Genomic DNA, 16381 nt, shown 5'->3' with positions numbered 1-16381 from the left:
CAGTTACATCACTCTTAGTGACTCAACTTTCCTCCCAACTTGGCTCTTTCAAGCAGGCAGTCCTTTGGACCACAACATCATGCCTCCTCCTGCTTGAATCTGATCAACTTCAAAGTGCCTAGGTTACAAATAATTAAAATGTTTTAAAAGACAGTATGAATATTCTACTTGGATTAATTGCGAAGTGGGGGGCCCACAGGGGAAGGGTCATCTTATGTAACCGAACACAAGTGAGAATAGAGAATACAACTGGCAGCTTCCAGTGGGTCCCCACAGGCCGTTTTTTTCTCCACCATGAAGCCATTGTACATCAGGCAGCCTCTGCTGAGAGCGAGCCTACATCTGGAATAAACTAAGAACTAAGAGAGCTGCAGATCAGAAAGGGAGCGTGCTGCCAGCGCGACGTGGGGAAGCTCGCCTTCCGCCTGCTCCAAGTGCACACCATCAAACACTCCATTTCATAAGCACATCATTAATAAAACAAAAAGGAACGTTTTTCCTCTGAGTGTTAAGGAAAATAAATAAATAAATGAGCAAAAGACACTGGAGCCATTCTTTCCCCCGCTTCCCCTTCACTAGCTAATTGCAGGGGATTTAAAAGGGGTTTGACTTATTTTGACGGTGCTGTGTTCAAGAAGCTGCAAATCTGTATATACAAAAGAAAAAAAATTGCTTTGAAATCTTTCTTAAAAGAAAAGCTTGGCAGGAGCAAGGTGTAAACAAATGGAAAACAGAAACACCGTAAGTAGTTAAAAAGCCAGACAGTAAAGTGGAAAATGTAAAATAGTTGTCTATGAAAAAACACTTTCTGTCACAGCATCAATTCAGATGAAGCTGATGCAAATATGTAACAATTTTAAAACAAAAACAGAGATAAGCCCTGATAAGACTATCAATAACCATGCAAAGTCTGTATGCACACACCAGCTGACTGACACGGACCTGAATCCAGCCCATGGGATGACTCCCGCCCTCAATTCAACATGTATTTTTACTTTCAGTCTGCAGGGACCAGTTCCCACTTACAAACTTGTCAGGGTCTCCCATCAGGAGCAGCAGAAGCAAGCATCTTCCTCACCAGCCACCAAGCTGCTCTGGAAACGTGACACTGAACAGAAAGTTCCAAGTTCCATGCATTATAAAAATTTACTTTGAGAAGCTTCACAGCAGCTGGCAACCAGCATGCTGATCACAAGAGCTGAAAACCAGCACAAAATGCCCCAAAGAGAAATGCATTACATTAGACCTGTAGTGCAAGAAACCCTCTCTACATGAACAGGGAGAACATTGGGTTGGTCCCAGCACACACCACTGCCCAGCATCCTTCACTGATGTGAGACCAATTAAAAGCACTACTCCCAGCACCCTGCCCCACCTTGGATCACATCATGCCTCCTCCCTCTATTCCTGAATCCCCAGCAGGCAGGTGGGACAGACAGACGGGTAGCTGGGGAATTAACTTGCACCATCACATACCAGGTGAGCAGCTTGAACGCATCAGTCTTAAGATACAGTCAAAAGCCATCACTCTTCACATCTCAGATATTAATGTGAATGACTCAGCATCAGAAAATCATGCCAAAATCTGATTTTTGCAGATTCATAACAAAACAATTATTTCATTAGTGGATAATGAGTGTATTTTTTATCTGATCTTAGCCATTTTATTTTTAAGGTTGATCTGAAAGCAGGACCCCTGTTGTCATCTACTACGTTGGGTTTTGTTTTCTTGGTTGCACAAGCACGCTAAACAATTCCAAGATAAATCAAAAGCAGGGGAGGGAAATAATCTTAAATTTCTTTATCAATAAATTATTCCAAGACAGGAGGTTTTTGTCCATCCTTACCGCCTATGAAAGTTTCTTAATGCTGAACCACTGAAGCCTTTGGTTTCTGCCCCTAGGTGATGCAAGCCATACAGTGTGTCTCCTACACTACTTAAAAGAGGGGGGGAAATCCCCAAACCCAACAGGAATCACACAGTATTGACAATATAAATTCTCCATGTCCTCAAAGCCAGAAGCACAGACACAACTGTGATTTTGTTCAAGTGTTCATTTCTGATCTCACAAGTCCCCTTGTTTGGACAAACAGCCGCCAGACGTTTGGCATCTTTTTACAAAAATGTGAGTACTTTCCCCATGAAAAGAGAAGTGTCCTAGGGGATGAAGCCTGGGGAACAGTAAAAAGCAAAAACATACCCTCCCCCAAACACAAACACATAATTAAAATACACAAAACAGGCAGCACAGCAGAGTGGATGAAAATTTCTCGACTTTAAGCAAGACTGTCGCCCAGGGATCCATCTCCCAAGACAGACTGCTTGTTGACATCATTTCCTTGGCAAGGGCTTTAACATTTTATCAGCCAGTGCAAGCACCTGAACTACACCATCACCCCTCACAAAAACCTGCTGGAATCATTTGTCATCCTGAACCATCACCATCTGGATTGCACCCCTCTGAACTGCTCCACTCTTGCCATCAGCTGAATCATTATTGAGAGATCAGACAAAGGATTTTCTCCTCCGTCTCTGACCCTAGGGGGTTTCTGCCTGGCAATTGCCCCTGAGGAGGCTCTGGCTTTTACAGGTGTTTGTACCCTCCTGGGTACTGAGTACCCAGTCTCATGCTCTTGGTGGGCTTTTGGGAATGGCTGGTTGCTGAGGGTGAAGAAAACACCCTTGCAGCCTGCAGCAGATTAAAGCCCAGCCTAGAGTAGGTCACCACACACTGATGTCAGCTAAAGAGGGATGTCTCACGGGGACTGGTATTACATATGTCCACAGCAGGAATCTCTAGGATTTGCTCAGTGCTTTCAGCATTCTGCCTCAAAAATTAAGTGTATGTAGCTTTGTAATTCCAAAAAATGCCTGAAACATTGCAGCACCTAAGCAGACAACATACCCTATTTTTAGGCATGTCCACTTGGTTTCAACTATTCACACTTAATGATTAAAATATAAAATGGTGTGAACTTGAATTTCAGCTAAAGCTAGTCATTTGCATTTCAGTTGTGGGTTTGCTGTCTCTATAATATGGCACACAAAATATTGAGAGAAAAGGCCCAAAGACCCACTTTCTCTGTGGGTGGGAAAGGCTTTCATAGAAGGGTTTTCACCTATGGTTTATGATAGCTGAGTATGGCTGAGCCCTCCTGCAACAGAACCTCGAACATTCCCGTGCTGCCTTTGGGGAGAGCTCATTTCCAAGAGTGAAGACCTCGTTTCAAGGTGACACAGTAAAACCAACACATTGTAACTTATCCATTACCAGACCATCTCTACACCCAAGCACCCTTGGAAAATTCAGTACAAAAACAAGATAAAAGGACAGGTTGCTATTCAAAATTAAAGTCTACAGCACCACAGCTGCAGCTATCACTTAAATCACAGCAAAGGCAAGCAGAATCTTAAGTCAGTTGAAAAAAATTTGGCAGCAAGCGACTTAACCCCAGAAAATCGGGATGCTTGTTGTTTTATGGCAAGGTGGAACATAACTGGCAGCAAAAAATATTAACTGTAATTTCACTGCTAGTTACATCAAAGCACTTCCTAAAACCCCAAGCAAAAACAAGGCCAAGTTTTGTCAGTGCTGTACAGCTGCAATTAAAAGACAGCCCTTGTCCCTAAGAGAGTTTACAACCCAAAACAGACAACAAAGAGGAAAGACATGCTTATCACAGTGCACATTAAAACTTCAAGACAGCAGATAGCCCCAGGATCCATGTTAATGAAAGTTGGAAGAAAACACAACAGATAAAAAGATGTTAAGAACTGAATAAGATTCTGAGGAAGGCCTTTACATGACTAAAAGTATCTACATTAACACCTAAACCCAGCGTTATTTATGTCTAAACCGTGCATCACAAGAATCCCATAAAAGCCTTGATGAAACTGTAATTACTGCTTAGGCTGCCAAAAAAAATAGATGTAAAGCGACTTAGCTTCAGTAGCTTCACTGGACTACCTTGCTCACAGCAAGTTATACAAGTTTGGTACAGAAAAAGGGTGAGAATTTTTTTTTCCCCATCAAGTTTAACGAAACAGTAAAATGCTTAAAGCCATTGCATTATCTCAAGCCTCATGTTTTGATTCCTGTAATGTGCTATTAGCCTTCCTCTTCTGCTTGGCAAGATAAGGAACATTTTCCACTAACCAAAAGTCAAGGTAATGCTGGCATTTACCAACACTAATTGGCAAGTACTGCTGTAGAATGGCTGTCAGCCTTCCCTAACTGCAAAGTAAAATGCAATTCAAAAGCATTCATCCCTACCCAAGATGAGCCACGTCAGTAAGAAAGCAATAATGGGCCCGAAGAATGAAAAGAGCTGCTGATAAAATGTACCATGCAGTACAAAAGCAAGTCCTGGCTGGTTCTCTACATACAGACACGTCTGTGTGCACCTGTATTCAAGCTCACACATCTGGAGAGGGTTGTGGTCCATGCAAGCTGGGCTCAGTTGGGCTGTAAGAGCAAAGCTGGCTAGGCAGGCACACTGCTCTGGGGACTGAGACCAGAGCAATGGGGTTAACAGCACGGAGCCGAGATCCTCAACTACTGCCAAAACCCAGACCTGCACAAAAACCCCTAAGAGGCAAAGCATTAACATTCCCTTGCCTTCCCCTTTCTCTCCTTTTGTAATAGATGGCACGCTGACTTCAGAAAAGCATGGTGCACAGTTTGCAGAACCATCAGATGCTAATCTGTTTCCATCCTGGAAAGGCATCCCACCACAGCGCTACCACCACCCAGGACACCCTGAGCTCCTCCCGTGCCACGTATCTTTGGCACTGGAGAAATGCTGAAATGCACAGCCCCAGCTCCTCTCACCTGCCTCCCTTAAATATTAAAACATTTTCACGCTGCCTAATGTTCTTTTCACAGTTTCCACTAGTCACTGATAAATTTGGACCTGGATTTCAAGACCTTAATACTTTGGATGCTTATAAAGAACAGAATTCAAGGCCGCTCTGGGGGTGTCTTGTTTTTGCTCTTAACAGCTGGGTTTTTCAGGGTTTTCAGAGCATCCTGCTGAGGATGGAGGAAGCCAAGGTGGCTAGTCTGTTCTGGTATAACTTATCTTTGTCCAAGCTTCCTCTGGCTTCATCAGTGAAAGCCAAACCTGGCCAAACCTGAAAGCCAAACTTCTCATCATGCCAGCAAAACCTGGATCAGTTTAGGACCCCTCTGACAACCAGACTCCAGCCCCTCACACTCCTAATCTGGTCTTTGCAAACTCCAGTCCTACTTCTGATCCCTGCCCATGCCAGCTGTATCTGGCCATCTCTGGGCACTCCTTAGGGGCTGAACAACAGAAAGCAGATCTTCTAAAAAGACCAGGACAGAGAAACTGAGAACAAAACTGAGGGATTCTGTCCCACAAGTCAGGACAGTGAAACCACAGGACTGGTATATTGAGTGGAAAGTTCACAGTTTCCTTTTCTTTATAATTTTTAGTGGGCCCCAGAAGCCCCTTCCCATGCTTCTCTTCCATCTATGCCTGTATAATCACCCTGCAAAACTACACTCTGTCTCAGGCCACTGAATAGAAGAAATAAACTTTGATATCTGTGTTTAAGCTTCCAATGTTTACAGGATATGATGGGTCATTACTCCAGCTCAGAGGCTGCCTAATCTTAAATCACTGCCCTTGACTCCCACTGCTGCCAGCCTGGGTCCTCTCCAAGGTCAGGTCTGCTTTCCAGATCTTAGAGATCTTCCTGTCAGGCAGATACACAGCTTTGCTGCTTTGAATCCCCACATTTTTAAAAGTCATTTAGGTTCATCCTAAAAACATTGCAGCATAACTTAACCACCTGTAAACATTAAATGCTGCCTGCTAATTGACAGGTACAATATTTACTGAGGGTTACATACCAGCAGACAGCCTAGCAGATTTGTTTATACATAGTGATAGCAATGCCAAGTGCAAGGAGAGACAGATCAAGATCTGAGAGATGAAAGCAAGCCTGAAGAAGGGCACTGGCACATGCACACAAACCAGTAACACAGGAATCTCCTGGCAGGTTCACTCGACAAACAGTATTCATCTCGCCTGTCGCCTCATGATCCAGCATTGCTGTTATGAGCAGCATGCACAGAGAAAATGGGAGACAAAATGGCAGAACAACCCCTTGCTTGCGGGAGAAGCACCCTGAAAGGCACTGAAATGGAGCGTAGATGCCTCAAAAGCTCTCTCAGCACAACATTCCCTAGGCACTGGCCATGAGCTGGCCACTGGGATCAGCACAGCAGTGGCTGAAGACATGCAGATCAATCCAACCTCTTCTCCCCTATTTTGGTTACAACTTCAAACTAATTTCCTACAGAGAAGAAAAAAAAAGGAATTTTCCTGGACTCCACAATTCAGTTTCAGTAAAGCTCCAATCTGCCTCCTGGGGTGGGAAAAGAGCAGAGGAGAGGGGGACCAGGGAGGTCCTCCCACATCCATGCTGGTCCCTGAGTGGCTTCTCAAAGCCTTTCCTCCCACCTGCAGCCATCTAGTCCGCCGCAGGCTGGGGCTCCCCCAAAAGCAAATATAGTGCTCTCCAGAGGCACAGGGCTGACAGCTGTGGATATTCAATTAGCCAACATGTGGAGGAGATGGTGAGCACGGGGCAGGCAGCAGGGAGGGAGCTGCTTTCCCCATGGAGAGGGTGCCCTGCCAATGCACCCTGTCCCTGCTCGGGAGGAGATAACTCATCCTGAGGCCACAGGAGGTTTGGCTTGCGCTTTGAAGCCTGGAAGGAGGCTGCAACTTCTGACAGGACATCCTGGATGCTGTTTTCAAAAGGCTCCTGACACAACTGGATCTCACATGCCTGAGTGCCAGGTCATGCTTTGAAAATGGAGCTGGAAGTGAGATCTGAGGCTCCCAAGTGTATTCATCCCTCACCTTTTTTCTTTATTTTAACAGGAAACAAATAATTTTGAAAATTTTATTCACCACTGCCCCTATTCAATACTTAAGAAACTTAATTAGGCCACTCATTACTTTGATAGCAGCTACCCCACAGATGCTGTAAGTGATGGGCCTCTGTAAGCCCCCCTTGTCATTAAAAAGCAAAGGATGAACTGAGCGTGCTACTCAGGCTCCAGATATTCACATTTCTCCTCATTCAAATGTCAGGAAAATGTAATTAGTACTGACACAGATGGAGGTCATATTTCCAAGCAAAATATTAGGGGGGAAGGAAATAAAAAAAAAATAGAGAAGCAATTTTACTAAATGACACTAGACCACAACTGAACAGATTACAGCTCTTGAATTTTTCCAGTGCCTCAGCTATGTTTTTACATTTCACGAAGCCATCCTTTGCATTAAAAATTTATTTATTGCTCACATTGATACATATATGTTCTGAATTTAACAATTTACTCCTCAGACCAAAATGATTCAAAACATAAAGGTAGCACTAGCACGAGATGGCTCTGGGTCAAGAGTTTCTCTTTTTTTACACATATATTTTTGGCTTTCCACTTAAAAAAAAAGTCTGATCAATTTCATTTACAACATGTGTTTAGATATCTTCAGAACAGATTCAAGAAGCCTTTATATGGACCAGAACTTTCAAAACACCAAATGATTCATTTATTTATTTTTAAGCTTTTAATGTTTTCTTTCAGAATGACTACAGTTATGAGGCTTGCAAGAACACACACACAAGCACCCTACCCTTTCTGTGGCACCATAGAATCCAACATGTCTCACTGATGCAAAGAGCAAGTTTTTGCAATTACGCTTCTTTTAAAATCAGAGGTTTTTTTAATTGCTTTTAGCTCTTACAAAGTACTTTAAATTAAATTACTGTAACTTTTCAACCGTGATCACCACTACCCTGGAGTAGTGCTGAGGAGGACTAATTCAGAGGGCACATTTAATTCCCTGCTTTTTTCAACAGAATTTAGTGATGAGATGTCCACTCGCAGTGCTTTGTTACCAGCTTTGAAGTCTTAAAACCAAAACCAGCTGCTGCAGCCAGCCCCGAGCCCAGCAAAGCAGCCTTCATCTGTTTATACTATCAGTGCCTCTGGAAAGATTGGCAGACAGTGCTTCTGGTGATAGATGCATACTGAAACCTGATCAAGGCTTGGGTTATTTTCCTCCATCCAGCAATGCTGCAATTCCAGACAGGCAACAAACCCCAAGATCTCCATTAGGGCAAAGAGAGAAGCAATGAAAGCCCCGATCCCACTGTCGTCCCAAACATTAACAAATTGTCTATCTCATCAACTCTGAGCAAAATCCACAATTACTTCCATGTGGTTCCCAGACACTGGCCAAACAAGTTTCGTATCACAAATACATGCAATGCGGTCTGGTGCATCAAAAAGGGAAGCTTCAATCCCAATGTTAACATGAATTGCAAGGTGACATCAAGTCCAGGCAGAGCTAAACATGAAGCTCCAAAGGACAAAAATTACCATCTTCTACTGACATCTCCTGCTCCAGTGTTATAGGGTCATCAGTTGTCTCAACAAAAAATCCTGAGGCCAACCCTGACAGGTCAAGAGATTAAAGGACCTACCCACCATCAGAGTTGGCGTATAACAGAGGTTTCCAACAATTACTATTTAACTCTCCAATCCTCCTGCCCCCCTGTTTTAGATGCCATCCCACAGCTGGGTGCCCGAACAGCTTCTCTTATCACCTACAGGCTCAGTCCAAGGTCAGAGCATTGAAACCAGAGAGAATTACTTAAGAAATCAATCTAATTTTCTTGCACACCTGCTGCTTTCTTCTCCAGAAGAATCAAATCAAACATACCTGGGCAGCCTGGTCCCCAATGTCTGGCATGCCATCATCTGACAGCTGGCCCCGGTAGGGCACCCCGGTGCCCTGGTGCTGCTCCTCCCCATTGCTCTCTGCTTCAGAGGTCTCTGGCTGAGCAACCTCCACCTCCATCGGGGTGCAGTGCCCGTTCCCGTGCTCTGAGCCCAGCTTCTCCTTGCTGTCCTTGCTGCCCGGCGTCCTGGTGATGACCCCGAACTTCCTGGTCCTTTTCCCATTTTGAGCAGCTCTGTCTCCGGGCTCCGGGCTGGGCTTGGCTTTGGGGTCGCAGCTGTTGCTGTTGTTGCCGTTGGAGGGAGGCAGAGGCGCTTTGCGCTTGATGCGGCGCAACATGATCAGGTAGACAAAGCCGCCATTCCAGCACTGCTCGGCCAGGTAACTGCAAGGAAAGGGATGAGAGATGTGTGAGAGCCATGGACCACTCACCCTGCAGTGCCCACATCCCACCTCAACATCACAACTCGCTGAGCCCCGTGATGTTCATGCACTGTCTCAGCCAGCTGATTATCTGGTGTATGGGCAGGTTAGGATAAAGCGAGGAATTGGCAAATGTTCTTTCCTCAGTATCAGAAGAAAATACCAGGAATAATTAACAGTCCTACCAGCCACCCAGGCTGATCCCACCACAGCACAACATGACAGCTGATAAATGCCACCAGTTCACACGCCCTGACCTCCATATCTGCAGCGTAGCAGCATGTAAAGGTGAAGTAAGGAAAGGAGAGCAGAGAATGTTCCCAGCAGAGTATTAAAATAAAGAAATACTTTCTAAAAAAATTTTTTTAAATCAGGCAGGATTCATTTGTGCAGAAGCCCATAGAGCATCTGCATCTGAAATGAGCCTCCTTAATGAAACTAATCTTCTGCTTCAGCATATGTACATGCTTTGAAGGCCGCTGGGAAAATAAAAAAAAAACAGCCACTAGGGTAAGCAGGCACAGCACCAATGGCCCCAGTACAGCAAGGTACAGCACTACAAGGCATCCCAGATGCTTCACAGAGACGTGGAAATCAGGCGGGTTTCCTTCATAACAAGCATATTCTAATCAAAACAGGGACCAAGTCATCTCAGTTGTGCAAGGAGCAGCCCCCAGGTTCTCTAACCAGAGCAAAGCATCACTTCCCCTCCCAGAGTCTCGGGACATGCCTTGAAGGAATTAACATTTCTGTTTCAAACAAACCCTCTGTGACCTTACAGAAACTGCACCCACTGATGCAAAAGGGGAATCCAACTTCATGCTTCTTTTAGAAAAGGATATACCTCAACCCAAATTCTTGAAATATTTGGGTTCTGAGCCAAGGGTGTAACCAACTGAGAGTACAAACAAGCTGGAATTTGTATGTAGCAGGTTTGTATGTGCCCTTTCACACTAATTTAGGCCCCAAAACTATATTGCCTTTCTCACTAGTGAAGGCAGCATGAATTTCCCACAGCATTAAGTAAGCCTGTGCTGCAGCTGCAATGAAATGAACTCTTTACTAATACAGAGCAGTTGCTGAACCTACAGCTTTTAGAGGAGATGAGAAACTAGGTGTGGAGTTGAACCATAGATCATAAGAGAAAACAGCACAGCACAGAGAGAGGAGGAACCACTCAGGAGTCTGCCACCAAGTTTTTTCCCTCCCTGCTGCTTGTAGGCTAATTTTCCGTTTCCCTTAAAAGTTGTTTGGCCATAAAAAAAATCCTTCAAACTTCATCCTGCACAGAGGTGACTTAATGGCAAAACAGGAAAAGCAGCTATGATAACCCCTGAAGCAAAGGGGTGAGGAAAGCACCCGCAACTACTCCAAGTAAGCCAGACCAGCCTGGCAGTGGCTGGAAGTAATATGATGGGTGTGTATTTCTGTCCAGGGACAAGGACTGGTATTTTCACTCCACTTCTTTGCAAAGCTTCAATGTCCCCCACAGACAACATCGGCATTCAAATCACTTATATTTAATTAGGAAGACTGATGTTTAAATGAATACCACAACTAAATAACCTTAAAAGCAGCCCTGGAGCCACAGATGGGAAGGACAACTATGCTTGCTGTGCCAAAGTTCCCAATGAATACAAATTGAACTTCAACTCCCTGGACAGTCCTTTCAGTTTTCACCAGGCAATCCTTTTATTTCTCCCCTTCCCCAGACATAAAGAATATTTAAATAAAGCCCTAAACGCATCTTTTTCCAAATGGCTGAAAGCAGACAGCCAACAAGCCCTGCCAGTTGGGAAGTCTCTGCAGCAAAGGTCAACTGTCTGGGTGGCCACAAGGTGACACTTGGCTCTAGGAGACACATGAAGCAGGCAGGACCTGAAGGGTTAGCATAGAAAAAAAAAATCCTGATCTAACATGGAATTATTTTTGATTATCAAGTTAAAAGAAGAATTCTTTTAATCAACTGAAAAGGGGCAATTCTGTTCCAGAAACAATATGGGCTGCCTGTTTTTCACATTTATCTTTCAACTCAAATTTCAAGGCAGCCAGTAGAGTTGATTAAAATTCATGACTTTTGCTTGCAGCAATACCACTGCACTCTGATCCATCACACATAAGCCTGATAGCACTGCTTCTCTTGGCACATGGAAACAGGAAAGCAGCTCCTCTTCCTATAGTCGTGTGCCTTATGTGGGTGCTGCCCACCCTGTCTTTATGCAGTGTCAACTCTGCCTGATTTGTTTCTGTGCAGGTGCATGTATATGGGGCTTTTTGAAACACCAATCTCTGAACTAATTACTGATGTATTTTTTAATGCCAGCAACCAAGTGTATGCATATCAACTACTTGATTTAGGAAGTACGGAGAACAAGAGGGAACTTCACATTTGTCCAAATAAAGTAATTCTAAAGAGGCAAAAATAATTTACTGTGTCACCTCCACTCATGGCCCATTTATTCTGTTCATAAAGTGTAAAGCTGTAAGAAAAAAGGGAGGGTTTTTTTCCTATCCACTCTTCATACGCAATCATCCCTCCAGTCTGGAGCAGGGTTACAGCAAGTGGTTATAGATGCAGCTGCACTGAAGTCAGCAGAGTTGCGATGATTTACTCCATATGTTGAGATGGCCTGCATGTTCCAGGCATGCAGCCTGTAGTAACTCATGGGCTTATGTCTTGAGTACTTCTCAGCAGTTCAAAGAACACAGTAATTTACACACACACACACACACACACACACAAAAAAGTGTTCTCTGGGTCAGTGAGCAGTTACCTTTGCATGGCAGCAAGTCACTGCATACACTGGATCATGTCAGGTATTTTCGGACAAGCTAAGTCCTGCTGGGAGCAGGGATGCAGTAAGTGGCACCATTATCTCCAGAGTTTCTTTCAAACCAAAGACCAGGAAAACTAGCACTGATAGAACACTAAACTCATAATACAAGATGGGAGACAAGTCAAAAATAATATACTAAGAAATTGTGGTCATTTCCTTGTATTGCCCATCCAAGGCAGGGATGATAACCAAGGAGCTGATCTACCTGCAATTTCTGCTAAATACATGCCAGCTTGTACTTGGCTGGCTTCCTTTTCCTTCACCATTTCTTTCCTGTTTAAGTAAAAAGCAAAAAAATAAACCACAAGGGAAGCACAGCAAGCTCTCAACACTGTGCAAAGAACAGGTAAGGCTGTATCAAATGAGAGAGAACCTTCATATTTTAAATTGTTTTCTATCAATCCAGGAGCATCCCATGCCAGAAGGGAGTAGTGGGATAGACTCAATAAAATGTAATTATACAGTCTCTGGATAGCAGAAAACTGCAAAAATATGGAAAGTATCTCAAATCCCCCTTCTCAAGGGGTTTAAAGTGTGCAATGCAGAAAAGCCTTTTTTTTTTTTCAGATTTGGTCCCTGTAGAGCACTTGCAGAGATTTTTGTGATCAATACACCAACAGTGTCTCAGGCAGGGCAGGATCAGAGCTGATGAGCATACACAACAGCTCTCAACACAGATGTGGGGAATTAACAGTGACCTCCCAATTGTCACTGAGTTTGAACACAGACCTCAGCTTGGACGGAGAAGGTGTGTGGACAAAAAGCAGCCCTAATTCAGCTTTGATTTATCTAAATTTATTGGAAAATGAGACTCTCTGTTTTCACTTTGGTTTGCAGAGGATGGAATAGGTTTTGGTTGAATACACCAGCTAAGAAACCTTGAGCAGATACTTCAGCTGCCACCAAATCACAACACATAACAAATCCTATTACCACTGATTTTAAGAATGCAAGAGATTTTAGTAGCTGTTCATACATCTGTCAGTATCAGTAACCAAACCAAAACATTTTACCAGCAGAACACTCATCCACACTTTGCAAGGTAGTGTCAAATCTCCCTGGCACAGCTGGGAGTCCCCTCAGACACTGCAGCATCATCTCCACAAACAGGATCTAAAAAAAAAAATCACTGAAATACTGGCTTGGAAACATTTCCCACTGGCATGCTCAGAAGGAAGGACCACCCAGCTGCTCCCGCTGCTTTGATCTCACCCTGGCACCAGTGCTGGTGAAACCCCAACCCATATAAGATGTAACCCTTAAGCAGTGGGAAGACTAGTTCTTCTCTGTAGTAGAGAAACCATGAAAATTTTGATAATCGTTAAAACCAGAGAAAAATTGTTTTAGACTTGAAACAAAGCTGGAAAGTTACCTCTCGCAAAGCTCAACCACAGACTGGAAAATGCAACCTGTAGCTGGTATCAAGGGATATTTAATACCCTTTTTGTATCAGAGCTATAAAGACAGAGACACACATTCGCTTCCTTGGGAGACTATTTTGAGTTATTCAGGCAAATCCCATTTCTCCCCTACACAGCTGAACTGACTGCTGTGATCATAAAAACTGATAAACTCACTGAGTTTATTCCAACCTCCCTGGCACACATGTGAAGTGTCAGACTCGGAAATAGTGTCTTAGACTAAGACAGTAATTTTGTCCTTTTTTTTTACATATATATATATATAATTGAGTGTGTGCATGTATAAATATAAAGGTTTTCTGACTTGACAAGAGCATGCTTTGACAAGCTCTCTGTCACATCCTAGCTTACTTTAACAAATACAGACAGCCACACTGAGCCATGGAAAAATCAAAGCAGATCCAGCAGCCATAAGAATGCATCTGGATCCACTTTAGGGTCAGAAATATTGAAGTATGTTTATTTTACACTAATAATGCTATTTAACATTTCTCTAGAAACCTTCATCCTGACAGATCAAAAAGTTCTTTGGAAATGATACACACAGAGTATCACTGACATCTTTCCAGCCACCCCACCACGCAGCTCACCGAGACAGAAACTGAGCAGAACCCTCAGTTGAGATGACCACTTTCAGAACCCCTGCCTAGCCCTCTCGGGACCTATAATGTCCTTTGCAGGACAGACAGACCATTTTTATGCTCCTCTCTAAAGGACTTTGGCATGGTAAAATGTCTTGAAACTCAATCTTTTTCAGGCTGGAAAGATGAAGGGCAGTGCAGATCCTTGCAGAACTGAAACCTCCAGACCCAAGGGGGATTTTAAAAGCTAAACTTAACATTTCTCCATGATGCCTGCAAAGGAGCAAACTTGCTTTTCAGGTAAGGCAAATTAATGACTAACAGATAGTGACTGATGTTCCTGATGAAACCCTCACCTCCCTGCTGTCACTGTGCAAGAACATCCGTCCCACTAAGGACTGATTTTGGCAAACACCAATGGGAATTTTCCACAGATTGCCACGTCTTCAGCCAGGAGTCGGGCTTGCCTCAATGTCTGCAGGCAAAAGGGAACACCAACCTACAAAGACCAGGGCAAACCTTGCTACATCCAAGCTTTCAAGAGGTTCCAATTCCTGAGAGCTGCAAAGGCAGACACCTGATGACCAGCCCTCTCATGGACCTCTTTGGAGGATTAAGCTCTCCAGCCATAATTTATCTTAGCAGAAAGCAACAGTGTTAGTAAACCTGGCTGTTACTTCAACATAGTCTTGGGCACAGAACCTGAAGCATACCAGGAATGAGCTTGATCCAATATCTCATCACCAACAAGCCCTTTCCTGCCCCAGGCTGTGCAGGCAATGGCACAAACAAGGCACACAATGTTCTCTGCCTCCCTTAATAAACTTGAGGAAAGGCAGAAAGGGCAAAGGAGAAGTCAGCCATGGAGCTCACCTATTAATCACACCCAGGGGAGCATTCAAACAGCACAGACAACACAGAAGGTGCTCCCATCTCCCTTTTCAGGATGAGCAACCCTAAGCCCTCAGCTTGTGGCTAAGGTTAAGCAGCAACAGCCCTAAGTCTCTCAGCAGCCATGGCTCTCTGTGGCACACTGTGTTTTTCTCAAGATAGCCTAACTGGCAGCTTTCCGAAAAACAAAACTGAATCCAGTGGTTTTGTCTATGGCATGTTTTTTCACAATTAAAATTATAGCACAGAATGCAACTAGATTTAGCGCAACTTTGAAGAAAAAACAATTTTGGAAGTTAAATTTCAAGGTATATTTGATAAGGCTGGCAGGAGGCCTTGGGCAAGACCTCCTTGTACACTGTGAAATCCCGAACTCTCAGGAGTGGTGGAAAGGGAGTGGAGGGAGGATTGCTGCTGTAATTCCACGGACTCCGTGCCTGTCTACAGCTTTTTCTGGAAGATGGAATTGTGACACAGGACCAAGATAAAGCCTGGTGAGACACCTCACTCCACCTAGTATCAATGCAATGATGTGGCTTTGAATTTGGGAAGACTGAATTCCTTTTCTCTTCCTGCACTCTACATCCCTGACAGGAGCCCAGGCAAGTCTTCCCATGGAAACATAGGGCCAACAACATGGCATTCCACAGAGTTACTGTAAGGTCTGAGGTGGTGAAGCCACTGGATTTAAACACTGCAGTTTCACAATCAACTTATATCTGGGATCAGCCTACACCAAAGAGCACTACAGCTTTCCTCCCACCCCATATCCTGCCTGCTCAGGTGCTGGCACAGTCATGTGGGCAACAGTACAAATGAACCCAAGGGGGGAAACGATCCACCCTGAAAATAAGCCAGCCACAGCAAACTTTTAAAAACTCAGTCCTCAAGATGAAGATTTTAAACACAGACGACACCCTCATCTGATCACACACCCTCACCTGGTCCCAGGGCACAGGGGCAGGGACAGAAGAAGAATGGCAGTGGCAGAGGACCACACTTCCACTCCCACCAACAGCCCTCACCTACACAGGGCTGAGACGTGTGTGGCCGCAGCCCAGGGCAAGGGAGTTGCACACACCTTGCAGACAGGAGCAGTGTCTGGCCTTGGCTGCATGGCATTCACACCACCCAGTTCTAAAATCCAAACGAAGGCCACCCTCTCCGCACACAAGGAAGCCCAGCTGAATCACATCCCCAACACAGGTGGGGAGAGAAGACCATTTCAATTATGCTGGCACAGCACAAAACTCACATACTTCTGCCCTGAACATTGATGAGATGCTTCAAAAGCACATGCAGGGCTTTGGGAGACCAACAAGCAGAGCAGGGACCCCCAAATTATAGTGCACGTGGAAAAATGATGTGAATGGCCACTGATCCCTCTCCTCTCCCAGAACAAACAACTGAACAGGATGACTTGAGGAGCTTTATAAATTCT

At 44.3% G+C, this 16381-nt stretch overlaps 1 protein-coding gene across 2 annotated transcripts in view; it reads right to left on the bottom strand.

Annotated features, from left to right (window-relative positions):
• Window positions 1–16381, bottom strand: part of PDZD2 (PDZ domain containing 2) — a 138026-nt gene that overhangs the window by 59536 nt on the left and 62109 nt on the right. For both annotated transcript variants that reach the window (XM_054283468.1, XM_054283469.1), the window contains exon 2: window positions 8770–9172. In XM_054283468.1, coding sequence (XP_054139443.1) covers window positions 8770–9172 — 403 coding nt within the window. The remainder of the gene's footprint in view (window positions 1–8769; window positions 9173–16381) is intronic.

Source organism: Melozone crissalis, unplaced genomic scaffold (assembly GCF_028551555.1).
Source record: "Melozone crissalis strain CALT ecotype California unplaced genomic scaffold, PUWL_Pcris_2 ptg000036l_1, whole genome shotgun sequence".
NCBI classification, from domain to species: domain Eukaryota; kingdom Metazoa; phylum Chordata; class Aves; order Passeriformes; family Passerellidae; genus Melozone; species Melozone crissalis.
This window is presented reverse-complemented; position numbering and strand designations above follow the sequence as displayed.